Source organism: Marmota monax, unplaced genomic scaffold (genome assembly GCF_021218885.2).
Source record: "Marmota monax isolate L192 unplaced genomic scaffold, Marmota_monax_Labrador192_F-V1.1 WCK01_AAM20220418_F8-fsc00133, whole genome shotgun sequence".
NCBI classification, from domain to species: Eukaryota; Metazoa; Chordata; class Mammalia; order Rodentia; family Sciuridae; genus Marmota; species Marmota monax.
Window position 1 is genome coordinate 176,018 of NW_026694821.1, and position 22,061 is coordinate 198,078.

Sequence of the window (22,061 nt, forward strand, 5' to 3'; positions counted from 1 at the left end):
AGTACCACATTCTAGAGCCTGAGATCCCACCCCTAGGAGCCCACTTTCCACAAGGACATGGTTTATCAACCACCTTGGCTTCTTAAGATTGGTTTCTATTGTACCAAATTTCTGATTCAGTCACCTCCTCATTCCCTGAGGGGCTTGATAACCTTGTCCTATTAGTAGTAAAAAGGGTGTTGGGGAGGGGAGACATTTGGCAGTAAAAAGCAAGCAAGGAGAGGAATGTCACACCAGGACCCAATACTCAGGTTTCCACTGTCTTTATTTTCCTGGTGCCCTGTTGCCTGTATATGCTGTGACATATTCAGTGGGTAAGAATCCAGGACAGGCCAGCCCTTCCATGACACAGAGCCACTGGACACTTCTTAACGTAGGGAGGCAGAAAAGATTCAGAGGGAGGCTTTCTCAGATGAGGTCCTCAGGTCCTGGCAGGCTGAACTGCCTCCAAACATCCCCTAACACTTTCCAAATGTTGCAAGAGATTAAAAAGACCATTCTCAATACCCTTCCCCACCCTCTAACATCCCAAAGGGAATCACCTAATGACAAAACAAAACTGTATTCAAACAAATTAGGTTATGGTTTCTTTATTTACAAGTCTTTTGAACACCATCCCTGTATGAAGCGTACATTCAAATATTCTTAGCAGTGAGCATGTTTAACCGTGGAACACTGTAAACAGTTAGAGCCTTTAAATATTTTCATTTTACCCCTTCTACATTGCATCTTTTAAAATTCGCTTTGGTTCCTTCAGGGAAATATATATATAATATAATATAATATTTATCATTTAAAATAATTCCAAATCATTCTCCAGCTCTTGGAAGGCCGCCGGAAGCTTCCAAGCTCAGTTCTGAGCCAATGAGAGCAGACAGTGGCAAGAAAAACGGGGACTATGGGGGACTCCAGCCCCTCATAGCCATATCCTAGGACCTGATGGCCAGGCCAGCTGCTCTGCTGCCCCACACTGAGCAAGTCCAAGCTTCATTAAATGTGGTGGAGACTTTGCCAAACTGCTGCACTCCACAGGCATTTCCTGTGGAGATTCAGGGGCCAGCGGCCTGGGTGCAGCCTCTCTGCTTTTTCATGTCTTCCACCTCAGGGAATAGTCCACTCTGCAACCAGGCTTTGGGCCTGAGCAGCAGGCTGGGAAGAAGAACCCTGTTTGGCAGGAAGAAAATCCAGGTGGGCTGCAGGAGGTGACTGCTAGGAGCTTAGGCTTGGAACAGCATGGTGAGTAGCTAGGAGGGATAGAAAGACACCAGCACCACCTGGACAGTAGATTTCTTTTCCCTCAAGGATTTTCAGCCTTCTTCCACCTCATAGCTACTTCTTAGTTCAACTGACTTTCACATTGGTTTTGGAAAGCAGCCTCATTCTGGGCATCTAGGAATCCTCCCCTTTCCTTGCCCTGTGTCCTCAAGCTGAACTGGGCTTGGAGGGCACACAGCTTCTTGACTTAGGAGTCCTAGGGTAGGGCAGGCTCTGTGTGGAGGGTCCTGGGAGGGGTTGGTCTCCAGGGGCCCTGTCAGGAGGCCTAGTCCCCCGGGGGAGACCACACCCAGCCTCAGGCTCTACAGGCTCCAAGAATGAACCACCAGGGGTCCCAAACCATTCATTCTAGTGAATGCACAACTCCCAGAATCCAATTATTATTAGGAAACTTAACCATTGAGATCTTAACCAAGAGAATCCCAGGCCCCCTCCTGTTGAGCTATCTTGGTGCAGCTTCTTCCCCTCTCTTGTACACCTCCTTTTTTTTCAAAAGTCACTGTGTGGCTTGACCTTGTCAAGGGCAAAATCTGCATATGATCTCATATGTATGAAGCCCCCCCACCCATTTCCAGAAGGCTGGAGCCTTAGAGGAGTGGGTTAGCTGAGTAGTACTGTAAACGGTCTCTGTTGATTTTTTTTTCCTTCATTCTTCTGTTTTGAAACCAGATTTTGACTTGACGGTCGGTGAGGTTGAGCATTCGGGACAGTTGCAGGCGCTTCTCTTTGTTGATGTAGACGCTGAAGAAGAACTCTCGCTCCAGCTCTCTTATCTGGTACTTGGTATAGGGGCATCGCTTTTTGCGGGTTCGTTGGCCACCTATGGAGGGAGAAAGGCAGGGGGTGAGTCAGGCACAGTGCCTGCAATCCCCCCTCACCAGAGCCCCGAATTGAGGAAAGGGGCTCACCACAGGATCTGGAGTCTCAGCCTAAGTCCCCTTAAGGTCTCTCCAGGCCCTGGCCTCAAGTTCCTACTGCTGGCAGGGGACAAGCTGCAATGGGAGGCTCAGCCGCAGATAAAAGGCAGCTCCCTAGATAGGCCCCCGGGGAAGGTGCTCCTGCTGCCCACTGAGCAGAAAGGAGGGCTCCTCACAGCAACAGGCGAGTTTGCTCTGCTGAAGCCGCTTTGAAAGCAGCCGAGTGGGGGTTGCTGGCTGCTTCTTGCCCCGCCAGACTAAACAAACAGCCGCCTGCGGACATTTCACCTTCAGCACCTGGACCGCCTGTTCCCGAGGTAGTAAAGGCTGCCGGGGCCCCAGTCTTTCCCTGTTGCGGCCAGGATTCCTCTATCGTTAACATCTGGGGCGGCTGCCCGGTCTTTGTCAGCCTGAGTCCTGGCCACAACCTTCTGCCGCCTCCACCAGTCTCCCAGTTCCTTCGAGGTGGGAGGTGGCAGCGGAAGGCCCCCTATCCTTGGTCTTCAGTTAAGTACCACCACCACACAGCCAGGGGGCTTTCGGGGGCTGCAGGGATGCTATTTTAGGTAGGGTGGATGCAATAGAGGCTTTCCGAAGCTTCAGGCAGGCTCAATTTGCTCCCCCCCCCTTAAAACAACAACAACAAAAAAACCCATGAGACAAAAAAACCCCAAAATTCACTTTTGACAGATTTAATAACAATTGTGAATAACATGCAGTTGGACAGAAGACGGCACGTAATTGCCACAGCGCCAGAGGAAAATGGCTTCCTTTGGACAAAAAGGCCAACTTTGGGTTAATTTGTTTCTTTAATATATTGCTCGAGCTAAGCGGGCCACTTTATCTGTTAAACGCTCTCCTAGCGCCATCATTAAAAAGCGATGCCTTTGAATCCCAGCCGGGACCAGAGTCCCGGCGCAACACATGGCTTTTATAAAAATCTCCGGATTACCTCGCTATCAAAGGCTCCTGAAGCCCTTGCAGGGGGAATTTACAGGCGCCCACCTCCGGCTCCCCAGCCTGGAGCTGGCCCCGAGCGGGATCGAGCTGCCGAGTTTGGGAGCTGGGAAAGGAAAAAAAGGGAAAAGGGGAGTTGTTTTTTTTTTTTTTTTTTTTGCAGGCATGCTTTGGCCGGTGGGTATTTCACGGCCAATTTCAGCACTCGCCACGTGATCCCGCCTTTTATAACAAAGTTTTGTTGGGGGAAACCTAAAGGCCCTTCATAAACCTTATATGCTTATAAAACAGCATATAAAAATTTAACAGCGGTGCTGCGCTAGATTTCCAACTCCCCTTTCATAAAGCGCGGGGCACACTGCCTTTATACGTACTGGAGCCGCCGGCCTTGTCCTCAGTGTGGCCGGAAGACGACTCGGGGCTGCTGCTGCTCTCGGGGCGCCGCCGCCGTTCCTTCTCCTCCGCTGCCGCCGCCGCCTCCCGGCAGCCGCCGCCGCTGTCCGAACTTGAAGTTGCCGGCGCGCCGGTGGCCGCCGCCGCCGCCGCCGCGGAGGTCGCCGTTGCCGCTGGGGGCCCCTTTTCGGCGCTCTTGTCCCCAGGGTAGTCAGAAGCGGCGAGGTTTTCCGGGGTGCCGTAGGCCGTCTCAAAAAACTGGTCGAAAGCCTGTGGCAGGACGCCGTTCCTGCCCACCGTGCTATAGAAATTGGACGAGACGGCGGGGGTGGGGTGGTGGTAGACGTTGGCCGAGCTCTTGGCCAGCACGTCGCCAGGCACGCCGGCCGCACTGGGCGCCTGCAGGCAGTCTCTGTGCACGAGCTCCTCTGCGGAGTAGCAGTGGGCCAGATTGCCGCGGGGGTGCCATTTAGTGGCGGGCTCAATGGCGTACTCTCTGAAGGTCACTTCGCGCACGGGTTGGACCTGGGGCAGGTTGGAGGAGTAGGAGTATGTCATTGGGCGCGAAGACGGGGTCTGGGGCAGAAAAGAAGGGAGGCTGGAGAAATCTGGACCCGAGACGTAGTAAGTACAACTTGGCAAATACATGTTAGAGGAGCAGGGACCACGCTCATCAAAATCCATCATTGGGCTACCTTGGGCTCTCCGCAGTAGCCGAGCTTAACATGATTCTCCACTGCAGCTGCCTCTTTGAAGCGGATCCGTGAAGTAGAAATTTGGAGACGTAAGCTGACGTGGAAATCTATCCCCATCCTTAGCAGGGAGGTGCTGGTCATGTGACCCGATGTTGAAATTGACAAGCTGCGAGCTAGTCCGGGCCTTTTTCCCCCCTTTCCTTTTTTTCCCCTCCCCTCCCTCCTCGGCTTCCTTTCTTTGTAGCCACCTCAGGGGAAGCAACAGATCGTCACTCGGTGTTCTCACCGAAAGCACGTAATCGCCGGTGTAACTCATGTTGGCTGGGGGGCCTCCCGGCGCGCGGTGAGGCTGGGGTGCGCCCCGGTGCAGCTCGCTTTTGCTCAGCTGCATGATCCTGGTCCTCGAGTGCGCCCTGGGCGGTGAGAGATCTGAACTCCCGACATCCCCACCCCCACTCCCCGGGTGGGTGAAGGATGCTCTGGGTTGGGGGTGACCAGGTGGAAGCCCGAAGCTGTGTGGCCGGTGGTCTCAGAGTGTGTTCTTCTGGAGACTCACGTTCTCACCCCCTTCTTCTCAGTCCCCCTCCCACAGGCTTGCTCTGGGAAGCACCTCAGCCTAAGAAGCTAGCCAGACCCCTTTTGGGGCCAGGGTTCGCAGCCGTGGATGTGCCCGCCTCGAGGCTTGTCTGATTTGCACGGTGACTTGATTACACGCTCGCATTCACGGTCACTTCCGAAGCGCTTTAGTGCCTTCCGTCCCTAAACCGCCAAGAACCAAGGCGGCTTCCCCCGCGGTTTGTCAATGATTCGCGGGGTCCGGAAGGTCCTTCGTCTCACCCGGGATCCACCTTTCCCTTAATCTTCCCCGCCTGTCTCTTCACCCCACCCGCTGTCCTTGGAGAAACCCCCTTCTCCTAGCAGCCTGCCTGGGTTCCAGTGACTCGGCAGAGCCAGACGCTCTGGGGCTGCGCCTCTGCTCTCCGGTCCGCATGCCTGCCTGGTCTTCTGGAGCTGAGGAATCGGGAAACCATGCAATTGAGGCAAGCCTTGGGCTGTTTTAGAGGCGCTGACATCCGAGGAGCCTTCCCCTGGGTATGCTGCACCTTTGGGGGACCCTGCCAGGATGCTTGCTGAGCTATGGGGCTGTGAGGGAAAAGGGGGGCCAGCAAGGAGGGAGTGATAGCCAAGGAGTCCTGACCAAGAGAGGGGTGACTTGCCTCTTTTTTTCCCCCTTGCAAATCCTAAGAATGAAAGTGAGAGATGTGCAAGGCAGAAACTCAGAAAGCTCTGTGTCTTTCGGCTACTCATTCCAGAGAAGGAGCACAATACCAGAGAGAGAGAGAAAGACACACACACACACACACACACACACAGAGAGAGAGAGAGAGAGAGAGAGAGAGAGAGAGAGAGAGAGAGAGAGAGAGAGAGAGATATGCTTTCCAACTCCCTGCACCTTGGGCAATAAGGATGCCTTAAAACGGTTAGGTTTGCTCTAAAGATAAAAGCAGAGGCCATAGTTGCTGGTTTGAGCATACCTTTCTTGGGAGAAGGAAATTGGGAAATTAAATAGGCAAAATAATGTTTATCATTCTGCAGGATTAAAGGAATAATATTTGGGGGGAAATGAAAGAAGGGAGAGGGCACAGAGCAGACAGGTAGGGCCAGGAATAGGAAGGGGACTCAGACCTGAGGCCTCCCCACAACTCTAGGAAGGAGTGGGGGTGTCAGAGAAAGAAGTCCAAAAATCAAAAATGAAAACCTTTTCCCTTCCGCATCTATGAAATAGCCAAAGATCTTTATATATGTGGAGAGATTTAGAGTATAAACTCTAAGGTCTTTGGTATTTAAGTGTCAACATCGATTAATGTATTTATTGCTGAGCTGACTGTAACCGACTCAATAACAAATTTAATCATGTATTGCACTGGAAAAAATATTCTCATTATGTCTTTTCTCCAAATAATGACCCACCATTGCATTTGAATACCCTGTAAATATCAATAATATCAAGTAATTACTCTGTAGTGGAGTAAACTAATTTATTAGCATTAATGTTTATGTGCCCCCCCACACACACACACACAAGGGTTGCTTATTACAAATCAAGCTACTCAGACACAATGGTTTAATGAACTCTTTATTCAGGATTTGCTGCAAGAACTTTCATGCCCCTTGAATCCCTGAGAGCTAAACTTGAAATTATTCGTGTATCTTCAGCTTGACATATTTGTCCACTGTGGCTTGCGTAGAGGGCAGCAGCAGTGTGAATAAGAAGGTCCAGTGGGAGGGAAGGTTATTGAGGAAGGGTAGCTTGAGACCTCCTAAAGCTGGGAATCACAATTATGGGATTGTCCTGCAGTGAAAAAACTTCTATTTCCAGCAGTGATCAACAAGGCAAAATATTTATTTCTCTATACAGTATCTGCTCTTGGAGACAGAATATGAAAGAGAGAGAGAGAGGTTTCATACAGCAGTATTTGAGTAGTTTCTTGTCTTTCTGCCTTGATTTTGACTCTTCCAAACTCTCTCCCAGAAGCCCACCCAGTCCTCACCACCCCTACCCTTGAACAAAAGGAATGCATGAAGGGTTTCAGTGACTTTGCCATAACAAAGGCGCCACCATTGCAGGGCTCGCCCCGCCCCTGGGTGAAGGCAAACAAATTCTTGCACTTGTATTAGGGCTTTTAAGACCATAATTGAACCCGGGGGCGTCTAGGAGAACCGAAAACAGTTCTAGACAGACCTGCGGTTTTATAGCAGTTTTGGCAGTCAACTTCAGCTTGTGTCTGAGCAGTGGGGCCACGGTGGCCCACCAGCTGGGGGACGCCAAGCTACCTCCCCAGGCAGAATACAGCCCCTCTCTTAATTAGATCGGTTTCCCTGGTGCCAGGGGGAAGGAGTTCTTGCAGAAAGGTGGGTATGGGTCTGTGCGTGCTCTGCATAACCGTTGCGTTCTATGTCCTCCAGGGCCAAGCTGAGTGGGTGCCTGCTTGTCTGGATCCTAAGGGTGTCTGCAAGGAGACAAGGAGAATTCCCGAGGAAAGCATGGGGACAGAGGAAGGAGCTTCCGGAGTGGTTGGCAGGGCAATTGGGCAAGCTGTACGAAGCCGGGTGCCCAGAGGGACTTGCAACCTGGAAGGGGGCGTGTGGGGGCGCTGCCGTGAAGATGAATGAGGGAAGAGGCTTTTGATGCCAGCAGAAGGGAAAACGCCCCGGAGCTGCAGAATGCTTTTAGTTCCCCAGCAGGAACAAGAAGCGGGTGCTCTGATCCCAAGGCTGCGCAACGTTCCCAGCTTTGACCGCTTCCGCCCCACTTGCGCGGAATACGCACAGGTAGTGTGAATGTTCTTCTATGCAGGCAGCAGGGGTAAGGGGTCTGCGCCGCTCTGAGGTTCGGACCAAATCTTGGGGAAGAACGGGAGAGAGAACTGCAGAACCTTGGTTTTGACTTTCCTATGAGCCTAACTGAATCTTCGGCTTTGCAGGAGGCCCAGCAGCGAAGCGGAGCCGGGCTCTGGGGAAGAACCGAATGGGAATAAGGCCACCCCGGAAAGCCAAGTCCGAGTTCCAATTCTTGAAGAGACCGCGGCGGGCAAGGTTGTGACATTGGCCCTGGCGACTGTTTTCCCATAAGCTGCTGTTTCTCAAGAGCTCCACAGCGCGGGGCCATCTTCAGAAAACACTCTTCGGCGTGTATTTCCTTTAATCGTCCATCCGGAGCTCCCCGGCGGCTAATGCGCGAGGCCAAAAATGTTTGGAGGAAGAAAAACAAAGGCAGGAAGTGGCGGCGGCCTGACGGTGCGTGTGTGTCTGTAAAGAAGGGAGGGAGCCGGTTCAATCTCTCCTTGTTTTTCCGAACTTCAAGTTCTAGGCAGATCTCCGCAGGGCTGGCCCCCTCTCTCCCGGCGCAGCTTTTGGAGGTGGCCACCCGGAGAGAAGGCCGGCGCCCGCGCCAGCCTTGTCAGGCGGAAATGGCTAACAAAATTTGGTCAACAAAACTGGCCAAGCCTTTCTGAGGCTTCTTCTGGTTTGTTCTAAAGTTGGGGGGTGGGGGCGGTGCTGCGCATCGCTTCCCGGACCCTCTTTGGAGGGTTGACTGCCACTGTCTGAGGATGGTGGTAGTGCAACCCGCGCTCCACCCGCCTTCCCAGGCGGGATATCAGAATAAAGTCTGTCCAGGCGCCTCTGCCACATCCGCTTCTTCTTGTAGTAGGGGAGGTCTGGGCAGCCGCGAGCCTCTCCACAAAGCCTGGGCGGGGTGGCCTCGGGGCAGTCCCTGCGCAGTTGGGCAATTGGAAGCCCGTTACCCCGGTTGTTGTGCCTGGGGCATTTCCAACACATTCAAGGGACAGGTGCTGCAAGAACCATCACTTGACAGTCAGCTTAACATCTTCTCACTCCAAGGGAGGATTGAGCTGTGGGGCAGAGAGCACCTCTGGACTCCAAGCTTCCTAACCCCAACTGGCAAGGCTGTCCTCGCTATCCTTGGGGTTGGCTTGGGATGCTCCCTGGCTTGGGACGCTCCCTGTCCCCTGACTCTGAAAATCTGAAGTCTCCAAGTGCCTATACTTGCAGCCCTTTGAATGCAAGCGAGTGGTCCATAGGGTCCACAGTGTGAATGTCAAACCAAGCTGCCCCCACTCAACACATTCCTTCTCAAACCGGTCCTGTTCTCTTGCAGTTCCTGCTAGCTCTTCTCCTATCCTGCCTCTTTCCAGCCAGTCTTCCCTTCTCAGTTCTCCTGCTTTTTTCTGATGTCTTTTCTAGGCTGTGCAAGAGCTAAGATGCCACTGGAGGGCACTTAGTATGCAGGCATAGAGAGAGGGGTCTATTAGATTTCCCACCTCCCCTGTCTAGATCTGAACTGGGTCTCTCACCTCCTTCTTTGGACTACTCCATCCCAAATCCCTACTATGTCTGCTTTATTTTTCTCGCTCCCTCCTTCACCAACACTTTTCTTCTGGGGACCCAGCTCCTGCTTTTCTGGCCTCAGCAATCTCCAACGGTAGCTGACCTGGGAAGGGATGGACACCTTTGTCAGACCAAATCTCATTCCTAATTGTCTACAGTTGTTTCTCAATGGATTTCTTAGGGCACCTTTAATATTTTGCCTCTTCTTGCTGACATAAGCTCTTACTTTCTTCTGTCCCAAATGTTGACTGTTTTGAAAAAGCTGAAGAGAAGATTATTGCTACCCTGGTGACCATAATGCACACAGGTGCAAGAATCAGCCAGGAGGATGAAGGTGGAAATGGCCACAGAGCTCTAGACAGGATTGAAGGCCAGGTCTCTATTTGGAGAATCTTTCCTTCCAAGTAGGAAGTGTCCTTGGGGTTACTGTCCTTGGTAGTGGGCTAGGGAGATGGATTGAATGGAATGGCCCAAGAGATCTCTAAGTATTTGTTCTGAGGTAATGGTTTATTGGAAGATCATGGTCAATCTACCATTTTTGCTTCAATAAAATATCATGGGAACACTTCTGTTACTACAAGGTGAAGGCAGGGATTAATTTGTCCCTTTGTCAAGCACCAACCCTCCCCTTAAATTCTCTTACTCTTCCCTAAAGCACAGGAACAGATAGTGCCTTGAACTTGACCTCATAGTTGGTTTTTGGTCTGACCAACGGGTAGAATCATCCTCCAGTGCCCCTCAATACCTGAAGAAGTCCATATTCTTCCTCTGGCCACTGGGGGGTAGGGCATAGGGTTCAGCTGAGTGTCTCAAATGCCCAAGCAATCTGGTTATCATTTAGTTTAGTGGGTCTCAAACTGATGGGAGAAGGGAGGGTTACTACCTTTGAGAACTATTTTTATTTTTACTGTTGCCAACTCATTAGAGAAGATTTTTTTTTTCCTATCGAGCAGGAACAAGTAGATGGGGAAAATTAAAGCACAAAGCCCTGGTTCTCAGTGTCTGCCGTCTATTTTCCCTGCAGTTTCGGCCCGAACGGGTTTCTCCTGCCGAATGTACCTGCAATAGGATGACAAAAGAGGGCAGTCCAACCAGAAGGTTGGCTCTATGTCCTGGTCTTAGTTCCCAAGGCCATGGCTCACAGGATCTCAACTTACCCCAAGCTTCATTTCTACTAGTGCTGTTGGTGGCTCACACTCCATGCTTGAAAAGAGCCTCTGCTCCTATCTACCCCTGCCCAAGGAGCCTTCGTTACCCACACTGCCAGGCAGTTCTGCCATGATACATTTGGAATCCCTTCTGCTATATATCTCCACCCTATCCCCACCCTAGACCCAACCCTGCCTTTGCAGCCCTGGGGTAAAGCCCAGCTTTTCAGTCTTAAAAAAAAAAAAAAATCATTTGTAGGTCCTCTTTGGTTCATCTGGAGTGATAGCCAGCCACAGAAGCAGAATAGGCTCAAGATGTTTGCTGCTGAGCCAGAAGCACTGACCTACAGCAGGAAGGCTACGGGCAGGGCATTAAAGGGCTCCCCTCCTTGCATAGCATAGTGAAGGCTTCTTGGGGTCCAGGAATCTGAAATCTTTACATCGGCAGAGTCCTCCTCGGTGCAGATTTCTGGCAGAAGAGCATAGAGGTTCCCCAAAGGTCTGCCATATCGTGATGAAGGGCCTGGACTCCGGGACCTCAGCAGGGCCTTTGCTTTCCTTTCCTGCACTAGGCCGCTGGTCTTGTAGGTCACTTGTTCCTACCCGGACCCAGAATTCCATCCCAGTCACATCTGCTCCTTAGGCTTGCAGGTGTTCCCTCTTGCCCCGGGTAGGCCTCGGCCGGTTCTGAAGTCTTCTGGGCTGGGGAAGATCCCGCTCTTCCGGGACGAGGACATAGTCTGGGTCATCCCTGTTCCCGGGACTCCTTTCCAATAGGGATAGGAGTAAGGGCGTTGGAAATCAAGAAAGAATACTGCTCCAGTGCTGGAACCCAAGGTACCAGAACCCACTTGCAGCAGGAATGATGACCCCGCCAATTGTACATCTGAGCCTTCCTGAAATTGCGGCTGCGGTCGGCAGCTACCGCCACCGGCCCTGACCGTGGAGGCGGCAGTGGCGCCGAGGACTTGACCTTTATGGAGAGAGAGGAGAGAGCTCTCTGTGCCGCCGGGAGGGGGACGCGGCTGTCTCCAGCCTCTTTCACCCAATAGCAGCCCAGACAACCCACGCATGCTGCGCAGCTCACCCCCTTACCCCCCTCCATTTTGTGCAGTGTTCCCAGGCCTTTGGCGGAGAAACAAAGCCCCCAGCGCTGCTCTCACCACCTCCCCTGGGAGCTCTAGTCCCAATTCCCCCAGGTCAGAAGGCGCAGAGCTAAAGCTACACCCTCTCCAGGGCCCTCTTCTCTCGCCTGATCCCAGGTACCCTCAGCCAGCGCTTGGGTACTACGCTGGATGCCAACCCCGGCCCCCGCCTGTGCTAAGACCCGGTGCGCTGGGTCCTGGCGTCAGGCTGCGGGCGGCGCCGGGGCCCACAGAGCCCGACCTGGCAGATGCGCCGGGCGCAGCGAGGCCCAAGGCGCTTCCACGCCCAGGTGGAGAAAGCAACTGTCTGGAGCGCCGGGATTCGGCAGCTCGGGTCCAAAACATGGCCTAAGCACCCAGCTGGCGCTTGGCTCCCTCGGATCTCATCGCACGGCTCAACTCCGGGCTCAGAAAGCGGAAGTATTTGGTAGAGAAAAACACGGTTTCTTTTCAGCCCGTCTCAAAACCCCTTTTAGAGAAAATGCTCCTGTCAAGTTTTATTTCCCGTTGCAAACCACCTTCCACGCTGCCAAGAATTAAGACCAGGAGAGATTAAATACCCGATTATTCTCTTGGGGAGGGAGGGGCGGGGCGGAGAAGGGGGCACCCGCACAAAACATTCATTTGAATCGGCTTGTCCTCATCAAATAGCTAAATACAGAGCTCCGCTGGGCCAGCTTGGCCTGCAGTGACGTCAGCGAGCAGCTTTGGGGAGACTCACCGAGCGAGCGGGTCCCCGGCCCTCCAAAGTCCAGCGGGCCTCGGGTTCCACTGTCCAGATCTCTGCCTCGGTTCCTGCGGCGCGTCTCTGGCTCGCCCTAGAGCCGTCGGAGTAAAGGAGGTTCAGTAAGGGTTGGAGCCTCCATTTTGAGGAGGGGGTTCATGTGGAAGCGTGGAGAACTTGGGGCCTCTGTCCCGACGGGTACAACACCACCAGGCCACTCTCTTGAGTCCACAGCGGGGCTTCTCCCACTTGTCCACACCCCTGCACTGGAGGAGGCCTCGTGCGGCCACACAACCTCTACTAAAGGTTTGAAAACCTGACACCCGTTGTAATGATTTCTGCCGGGTGGATCCAGCTCTCAGCCGCGCGATAGAGCCCTTCAGAAATAAAATCAACTGTGGCAAGGCCCTGGCGGCTTTCACCGAGGAATTTTTCTGTACCAGCGTCTTTTTTTCTTTAAAATAAAATTTAAAATAGCAAGTATCTCTCAGGCATTCGTCGGTGCTGGCTAGATGCGTGAGGATTGAGTGGATATTTTCATAAAGAAGGCAACTGGCTCTTATTTACCGCGCGACTGAGCAGATAAAAACTGAATTAGCATGCCTGTCTTAAAACCTAGGAATAAATCTCCCCAGGCCTTTCGGATAAGGCTACATCTTTGCTTATGAAAAATGGGACGCGAGCAACTCGCTGCACATTTCTCTGATTCTGCAGGTCTTGGGCTGTTGACACGCATTCGATCAAGTTTAAAGGAATGCCCATAAATCAGAAACCGCTAGCGTCTCCAGCGTCTCCTTCGTAGAGGTCCGGGAGTCCAGAAGGGCGCCTCTGAACCAAAAGGGTCTAGGGATTAGTAGTCCTGGGCAACCTCTGTCTCCATTCCTGAACTGGGGAATTCGCAGAGGAAGAGAGATGCCGCATCCCCACCCAACCGTCCAAACACACACAACAGAGTAATCTGCACATATCTGTTATATGGTGAAATTTGGTCGTTAAGTACTGGCACACAAATGTATCACTGTCAGCTGAATTTCACTGCCTTATGGTGAATTTCTATGAAACTATTTCAATTAAATTGAATTTTAAAAAAGAACAATTTTCCTTTACTCCTTAATTTTTTTCTTTCCTTTACTATTACAAGAACAATTTAATTGGATGGCTTCAGTTCTGCATCAGACATAAATTGTGGTGAAACACCCTGGGACATTTTATAATCATCCACTTAGAATAACTTAATAAATTTGATGATATGAAGAGCATATCGGAAAACTAAGGTGTTTTTTTTAAAGTCTCATATTTATAATTTTTTATTCAGTAAGAATTTTCTTTTTAGAAACAAATACTTGGATCAGGTTTTCATTAATACCATCTATGGGTCAGTGTCTGACATTATTATTCCTATGTTGCAAAAGGAGGCTGGTGTCCTCCTGGTTGTCTTTGTTCTAAAGGTCTTAGGCTGAGTGCTATTTAGGCATTAAGGAGCCATCAAAATCCATGCCCACCTAAGCTTATCTGGTAGATTCATGAATATTTTAAATAAGAAGGAAGTTAGGTAAGATTAACACTATAAATAACCATTTTAGAAGGGGGACCCATTCTGACATATCTTCTGTCATTACAGTTTCAAAAAATGGACAAAGAAAAAGAAGGGTACTACTTTACCCAGGGTTCCTGCAGTGGTGGTGGCTTTTGAAAGGGGCAGTATTCCGGCTGAGGAGATGTTGTTGGCCTCTTTCCTAGGCCTGAGGCTCAAAATATTCCTTACATCTAAGGAAAAATATCCTCCATCAACAGGAGAGCCCCCTTTGGAGCTGTTCATAAGAACACTGTTTGATCCAGCTTTGAGGGGATTTTCCACCACTTTAAACATTTTGGGAGAAAGTCATTACTTTGGCTTGATTGTAGCTCATTAAGAAATGGAATTGTGGAACAAGACGTGAGGAGGTGGATCTGCAGCAGCATTTTCATTTGTTTCCACAAGTGGAGTGAAAATCCTCCGGGCAGCCAAATACGATTGCACTTCATGAGACCATTCAATATATGTTTCAGAACCATCCTTTTTTTTTTCTTTAAAACTTTCAGATTCTTTCCATAACTTCATTTCTAAAGCTTTCAGTCTTCAGGAAAGGTAATAGAGGTTTACAGCAGCCATGTTTGTAATCAACCAATATCATTTTCCATCATTATGAATCTGATTCTTCCACTCACTATTACTCTCCTCTAACATAAAGGTAAACTTAATCAGCATCTGAAAATTTTGCATCCCAAGACTACTGGTTCCACCAACGTTTCAATATATGTGTAGATTTGACAAAAATTAACTTATGTGTATATTAAATATATAAACATACATATGTATTATTTATGACTCTGAACACAGCACTTGATGTGTAATTAGGGGTCAATAAACAGTAGATATAATGCTATAATAATATTATTATTATAGTTTTGATGGTGGTTGTTAATATTAAACATATTTATTTCTCCCACAAATCAAATGGAAGATTTGTAAGCATCAATATAAGATTGCACACCACCCTGGAGCAGCACTCAGCTCTGAGCTATTCAGGATAACTCTTCTTCTGCCTCCATATTATGGTCATTTTGTAGATATGAGATATTTATAAGATCTCTTTAATGACCTCTTGAGAGGTGGATTTCTTTGAATTTCTGAAATGTAACTCTAGAACTCTAGAGTTAGCAAGGCATTCGAAACTTTTTATTTGCCGTAAAGACTCCCCAATAGCTCTAATTAGGGTGGGAGACCACCTTGGAGGGCGAGGGCCAGGAAAGAAAATGGTTATTTAAGAACACCTCTTGAACTGTAACAAAAATGTACAGCTTTAAAATGGATTTTCAGAAATCTGATTGAGCTGCTGTGAAGACAAATCAAACTTGGCCATTAAAAAAAAAATGAACAAAACTTCATCATGTAACAAACATTTTGTACCTGAACTCTAGAAATCACTTTAAGTTACATTGTCTTGGGTCATCAGCAATTAATGTTATTATATCTGTACAGATTCTACAATTATATATACAAGCACACACAAGCACTGATATGCAAATGTATACATGTATACACACATATGATATATTCACATATATACAGGCACATGTATAATTTACATATATTCAAATTTACTCCATCTGAAGCCAAATGAATGAGTGTTAAATCTCTAAAACAACAAGTCAAGGAGGTAAGAGGTTTTGATTTCCTTAAAGTTGAAGAATTACAAGAAGGCTTGTCAACACGAGGTGGCGCCCTTGATCTACTAATCCAACCTAGGCCAATTCATGAGCTGTCAAAAGTCAAGGTCACAAATTGTCTTTTTTTGTCAAGGTCAAGGTTTAAGGCCTTACCTAGTCCTGTCATTTCAAAAAATATCAAAACCTGCCCTTTCAGACACATTCAAATCCAAGAGCAGATTTTAAAATACGATAGCCTAGGCACTGCTGGTACAAAACAACTGGTTTTCATTTTCCACAGGGAACTTGGGAATTTGTACTATCTCTTCCTCCTTTCTCTTCTATCCTTTTCAGAATAAGTAATACTTTCATCTCCTTGAACACTTAGGATTTTGGCTAAGAGGAATTTTCCTCTTTTCTTAAAAAATTTGAAGCAAAAAAAAAAAAAAAAAAAAAAGCTGAATTAATAGACATGAATGGTCCTTGGCTTGTATGATACAAACCTTTCCCTTTTCTTTCGGTGAAGTGCGCATTTAGCACAGGAAAGTAATGAGTTTTTCCTTCAGGTTTTAATGGCAGTGACTATTTTATTAACAGAATCAATACCACTATATTACTATGTACAAGTCTAATTTTTTAGTAGAAATATTTAAAAAGCAGGTGCACAAATACATTTTTTCACAGTGTGCTGAATGTCTTTATTTACAAGATAGCATTTTATAGTGAATATGAACAAACCGAATGTGCTGGTTGAAATAACTGCTTGGTTTAAAATGTGCAGTGAAGACGAATCCCTAAACTTTCTAATGAAGTCTCATAACACAATAAACAAGGAAAATACTAACACCTTAATAGATCAAAATACAAAATATTTAGCCATCTAAATATTTCAGGGGAATGGATTTCCATTCAGAGTTTTCTAAAAATAAAAAAAAATGATTTATCCAGCAAAACGTTTAGAAAATATTGGAAAATGCCAATTAAAAAATTTTTTAAAAGGAATTGCATTCAAACTGAAGTCCTTCATGTTTGGGTAGGACTTTCTGGGAGATCTAACATAATGTCAACCCTGCGGATCATCTGGTAATTTAAACATTTAAAAAGTACTCAATTCTTTGGAAAATCTCTAATATTGTGGTAGTCCAATCACAAATATGCTTGCTATTATTAGAAGGACATTACCAACCTGGTGTTTCTTTCTAGCCTCAAAGGATTAAAGGCTGTATTTACTATCAAGACAAATGATCCTCGGAAGAGTTTTCTCTCCTTTCTCCCTTCATAATAAAAATTAAAGACCATTATTTCAGTACCTTCTCTTTTTTGCTTTAAACCTATATATGAAACATTTTTCAGAACATACAATGGTAGGAATTTCACTAAGATTTACCTGAGCAGGCACTTAACATGCAAAGGGAATGGCGACCTAAGAAGAACAATCAGATGTTTACAACAGACTCTTGCTTTTGTAACCAACTTTCAAATCATTACCATCTAACACAGTGTCCTAAAATATAACGGTCACATAAATACTTACAAGATTTTAGTAAGTGCGTAACTTATCTGAAATTTCGTATTTAGGGGTTGACGTTTGACTCTAGAATTTGTCATTTAACGGTCTGTTGGCGGGAGAACTGTCAGTCTTTACCATCTTAAAAAGTTTTTAAAAAGTTGTAGATTCCATTAAAAAGAAATTCCCACTTAAGACAGCAAAATGCCAGTGTCTCTCTTTCCAATTCTTCGATTATTATTAAGCATTATTACCATCAGCTGGGCAAAAACAATCAGTTCTGAAGCATTTCTTCAAGTTGCCCTGTGCTCCACTTTTTAATCCATTAACTAGTGGTCTTCAATTTATTGATGACTTTTTTCTCTTTGACCCTCCTGTTCTGGAACCAGATTGTAACCTGCCGCTCGGAGAGGTTCGTCGTGGCTGATATCCTCCTCCGTTTGTCCTTAGTTATGAATTTGTTCGTGGCGTATTCCCGTTCGAGTTCTTTTAATTGCACCTTAGTATAAGGCACGCGCTTCTTTCTCCCCCTCCTATAGGAGCTGGCATCCGAGGGATGGGAGACCACGTCTGGAATACAGGGGAGAAGGCAAGTTACACAAGGATCAGACCTGGGACAGACACAGAAGACACCTCGATCTGAGCCACCCTCCTTGCAGTGCCCGGCTGCGCTTTGCCACGAGCTGTACAATCCGGCCTTACGCCAAAGCCTGGGGGTTAGCCGGGAGGATGGTTAGTTTTGCACTGAAATGAAATCTCCCAAAGCTCCAGTGACCATCCCAACGGGGTTATCCTGCACACGCAGAGCGTGTTTTCCCTCAATAGCTTAGCCTAGCGGCCCACACCTTAGCGCCCGACTCAGAGTAACAACACTCATGTGCCTGGTTCCTCTCACTTTGCTCTGAGTCCCAGCACTCAATGCTTCTACAAGTAAGGTTACTCCTCCGATAAGGAACAGTGGCAATTTGATGAACCCAATATCAGGTCAATTTCTGATCCTTAAGTTCTTGTCAAGGGCTGGAGAGGGCGGGGCGCAGAGGGAGAAGGAAGGTAGCCAGGGTCCCCACAAGTTCCCTCCCAGCACCCCTTACCCAAGCAGGGCCAGTTCAACTTAGGGCGGTGCGGACAGCGCCAGTCAGCCGGGGTCAGTCTCCCAGGGGGTGCAGCGCCGCGAGGGCAGGCCAAGGAAAGATCAAGAGGGGCACCCGGGTGACCCCGGGCATGAACTGAGGAGAATCTAGAGCAGAGCCGGAAGACCGGGGTTGCAAAGGGGGCGCCATTTACCGGGCAGTGTGGATTTCCAGAGGTGGGGAGGCTGCGCCTGCTCTTTGGGGCAGTACATTTGGCCGTTCCAGCCGTTGGGCAGCGCCCAGGGCTGGTAGCTTTCCATGGGAAGACCCAGGGGCTCGTGGCGCGATTCGCCGGGGCCCCCGAGACCCGGCACCACCGGCATATCCAGGTAGCCAGGCACGGGCTGATGGTGGTGGTAAGGCCCGGCTGCGTAGCCCTGGTGGTAGAAGGCGAACTCCTTAGCGCGGGAGCTGAACTCCTCGGCCGCGGGGCCGGCAGTATCCATGTACTTGTCCGCGAAGGCAGCGGCGGCGGCGGAGGCGGGCTGCGCACACGACTTGATGGCGTTGGGGTGCGGGCCCATGCGGGCGCACGGGTAGTAGCTGCTGCCGAAATAGCCATAGGGCAGCGCCGCTGGCCCCGACGAGCTCTGCGCCGCCGCCGAGCAGGGGCTGCATTGCTTGGCGGCCTCGGCACCCGCCGGGCCCGCCGGGCCCGGCCCTCCCGAGGACGACGCGGCGGCTGCGGCTGCGGCGGCCGCGGCGGCGGCGGCAGCGGCAGCGGCGGCCGACGGGGGCGCCTCCCCCGGCGCGCTGCTATAGGCGGCCGCGGCGCCGGGCGCCAGGGGCGCGGGGTGCGCCATCAGATTGCGGCATTGGTTGGCCGCGGCCGCCGCGGCTGCCGCGGCCGCCGCCGCCACCGAAAAGTTGCCCCCCGCGGCCGCAGCCGCAGGGTGGGGGAAGCCCCCGCCCCCGGCCCCGGCCGCCGCTGCCGCTGCCGCCGCCGCTGCCGCCGCCGCCGCCCCTTCCATGTTCTTGTTGAGCTCGTCGGCCACCAGGCCGCCGCCGTTGTCGTAGAGAAACATGACGGTGGGCTCGATCCAGCGGGGGTGGAGGAGCACGGAGGCTGTCATAGCCCGAGCCGCATGGAGAAGACCCCAGTGGCGCTGTTTTAAAAAGCCCCCAAGAAGTGAAGAGCGCGCGGCGCGGGACCGGGGCCCGAGCTAGGGGGGCGGATCGCGCCCCGCGGGGTCGCGCCAGGCGGCCGCCCATTGGCCCGCCCCCCCCCCCGCTCCGCCCACGGCGTATGCAAAGCGGGCGGCTCCAGACCCAGCTCGGCTCTGTGCACCCGCGGTCCCCGCCGCCGCCCGCGCGGTCACCAGCGCCAGCACTAGCACTAGCACTAGCTGTGCGGCCGCGCCGCGTACACCCAGGGGAGAGGAGGGGGACGCAGGCGGGTGGGGTATAGAAAACCCGGCGGGTGGGACAGGAAGGGAAGGGCGTGACTTTCGCATCCCCCCTTCCCTTCCCTTATCCCAGTGAGGACCAGCTCAGCGCAAGAGTCGGGGAGGGGACGTGGGCAAGCAGTTGGGTTGCGACCTGAGGCCGTGGGGACTGGTCAGGTAAATCCAGCAATGACCAGGGATGAGAGACTGGGGAGGATGGGATCAGCCCAGCTCAGGCTGGGTATTTCTTGGGGCCTTTGGGAGGTTCTCTTTCTAGGTATCTTTAAGCAGGGAGACCCTAGGTCTACTGTGCGAATTTTGGCTTCGACAATGTCACATTCTCAATTTGGCTCTCTTTCCAGGGGAACAGGGACAGGGCGTTTGCTGCTTGTTGGTTGTTTCAGAAAGGCCTGGCTCATGGATCCCAGGACATTCCACTGGAAAACTTGGACTGCATTTAGGAGCTCCCTTCCCTTCCTTGTACCTATGTCAGTGGGCAATTTTATACACTTACATTTAGGCCCATAGACTCTGAACAACTTATGATACCCTACAGTGACACACACACACACACACACACAAACACACACACATGCACACAGTCGCCTTCACACACTTAGGAATATAGTCTGTTTCTCACTCTGACCCAGTAAAATTCTTCCTCCTTCTTCAGAGACAGAGATGGAAAGAGCAACATTCACCGTGCTCCTGTCCCACCAGTTCTGCTGGCTTCTCCTAGAAGGGGCTTTGGAGGAACAGGCTCCAGCTGGGCTGTTGACTGGAACTCCAGCCTCAGATCTGGGGCCTCAGCAATCTGTTGCATAGAGCCTGGGGTGGACCTGACTTTTGGCATCTGGGATCCCACAATTTCATTCTGTTTGGGAAGAGAAAGGGGTTGCTTCAATGCCTTCCCCACCAAGTTGGTGCGCCAACCTGCAGAGGGTGCCCAGTGCCCAAGAACTAACCTAGAAGTCTTTCCTTTGTGCCTAGGAAATGCAACCCTTTCCTGGGAGCATGGTGGATGTTGGTATTGGCAGAGCAAAGCAACTACCCCTCTTGGAGTCATCATGTTTTAGTGAGGGATTTTGAAGATCCTGCCACTTTGGGGCCAAATACTTCCACTTCTGATTTTGTGACTGTGAACTGGTCAGTTGTCCATAAAGGGAACAGGCATTCAAAATGAAAGTGGGCACATTCGGGACCATGCAAGCCGTGGAGAGTACTGGACTCCCTTCCTTCTCAGGCTACTGGTGAGCAGCCAGGCTTGGACCTGCTCTTTGGTCCCAGCTTGCAGATTCATCCCTAAACTCAGGGCACTGCATGTACCACCCCACTGCTTTGCTCTTCAAGCACCCTGGGCTTCCTGCATGGTCCAGACTGATGAAGCTGGCTTAGGATTTTATCTGCCCAGATTCCAAGCTTGCCCTGACCAATGTAAATGTCGCCCCATAAAACCTTCTCTTACACCCCCCAGCCCTCCCCTCTCCCCCACCCAGTGCTTCCTTTCCCTCTTGACTTTTTAGCAGTTCTGGGTAAATATTGATTTGCCCCCAGTTTACCTTCTCCGTGACTGGTCATTTGCAAACTAAGGAACCAGACTCTGTAAAGATTTGATTTTTGTGTTACTTTCCGGCCCTTTCCTCATCCCCCACCCCCTTCCTCTCTCCAAGTGGCATTGTAAAACTCACGGTGACAAAGAAAAAGAGTAGGGTTCGAGGCCCCAGTTCCTAGGGACTTGAGGGCGGTTTTACATACGGGTCAGACACGGCTGGAGGCCAAGGTCAAGTTGAAAGTTATAGTCTAGTCAGCGTGAGAAAACTGCCTCGCAAACTTGGAGACTAAGGCGGCTGCAAAAGGCCCACCGCTCATCTCCCCTCATTCTTAATTCCCTTTTACTCCGGAATTCTAGTTTTTGGCTCTGTTTGGCTACCCAGCATTTTTTTTTTTTTTTTCCTGCCTTCGTAGAGTTTTTGGGGCGGTGTTTACGGACTCTTCTTCTCTGCCTCCGCCCTGCTCTTGGCTAGGGTTTCGTAGTCTATTCTGTTTTCCAGCCAGACCCAGAAAAACGAAAACACTGCTTGGGAAGCCCCCCTCAGCCGGCGCCTGTGCCAGCTCACCTCTGGCCGTGGCGCGGTTGCTGGTGCACGCGGCGGCTAAGGCCAGCTCTACATTCTTCCCTCCCCCGCCCACTTCACCGGAGCCGGGAGCCCAGCGAACAGAGGAAGGGCCTCAGCCCCAGACTGCCAAAGTCGACTGGGTCCCTCCACACCAAAAATGGTGAGACAAGATTTCATCTTGTCCTCTGAGGAGCCACAAGCAGGTTTGTCTGGGAGCGATAGCGCCTGGTGGGGCAGGGAGGAAGGCTTTGGGTCGCTTCTCAAATTCATTCTGCTTTGCTTTCCACACTTGGCACCCCCTCCAAGCAAGGGCCTGGGGCTAGAATTATTGAGATTTATGTCTCCCTATCAATTTAAAAAAAAATTCTCAAGATATGGTTTCTTAGAGGGAGGCAGCCTGCTTGTCCCTTCTTGTCTTGGATCTCGATATATATGATGTGATTTTTCTACCAGGCGTCTGGGCATGCCTTCACTATTTTTAAATGTCTGTATGTCCTTCTAGATATTGAGTTATAGCCATCAATCTGCAGGAATGGTTTATAGAACTTGAATGAGCTCTGTGGATAAT

The 22,061-nt window shown here is 50.3% G+C and overlaps 2 protein-coding genes and 1 long non-coding RNA gene across 5 annotated transcripts; 1 reads left to right on the forward strand and 2 right to left on the reverse strand.

The window, feature by feature from the left end:
* Window positions 1-574: 574 nt before the first annotated feature.
* On the reverse strand, window positions 575-4,377 carry Hoxa11 (homeobox A11). The gene is made up of 2 exons (XM_046426020.2): window positions 3,524-4,377; window positions 575-2,095 (listed from the first exon to the last, which is right to left on the reverse strand). The coding sequence occupies exons 1-2, from the start codon at window positions 4,227-4,229 to the stop codon at window positions 1,863-1,865; spliced, it is 939 nt and encodes a 312-aa protein (XP_046281976.1). The 5' UTR covers window positions 4,230-4,377; the 3' UTR covers window positions 575-1,862.
* Window positions 1,026-8,428, forward strand: LOC124080161 (uncharacterized). 3 transcript variants are annotated; one of them, XR_006847609.2, is made up of 5 exons: window positions 1,026-1,236; window positions 1,945-2,051; window positions 4,816-5,329; window positions 7,205-7,570; window positions 7,723-8,428. It is a non-coding gene; the product is annotated as an uncharacterized LOC124080161 (long non-coding RNA). The 3 variants fall into 3 exon arrangements; XR_006847607.2 differs by lacking the exons at window positions 1,026-1,236; window positions 1,945-2,051 and adding an exon at window positions 3,356-4,657; XR_009225092.1 differs by lacking the exons at window positions 1,026-1,236; window positions 1,945-2,051 and having other exon boundaries at window positions 3,367-5,329.
* Window positions 8,429-16,790: 8,362 nt separating this feature from the next.
* Window positions 16,791-19,064, reverse strand: Hoxa13 (homeobox A13). Its single transcript, XM_046426086.1, has 2 exons — window positions 18,146-19,064; window positions 16,791-17,431 (listed from the first exon to the last, which is right to left on the reverse strand). Exons 1-2 carry the CDS (start codon window positions 19,062-19,064, stop codon window positions 17,187-17,189), a joined length of 1,164 nt encoding a protein of 387 aa, XP_046282042.1. The 3' UTR covers window positions 16,791-17,186.
* Between the last annotated feature and the right edge of the window lie 2,997 nt (window positions 19,065-22,061).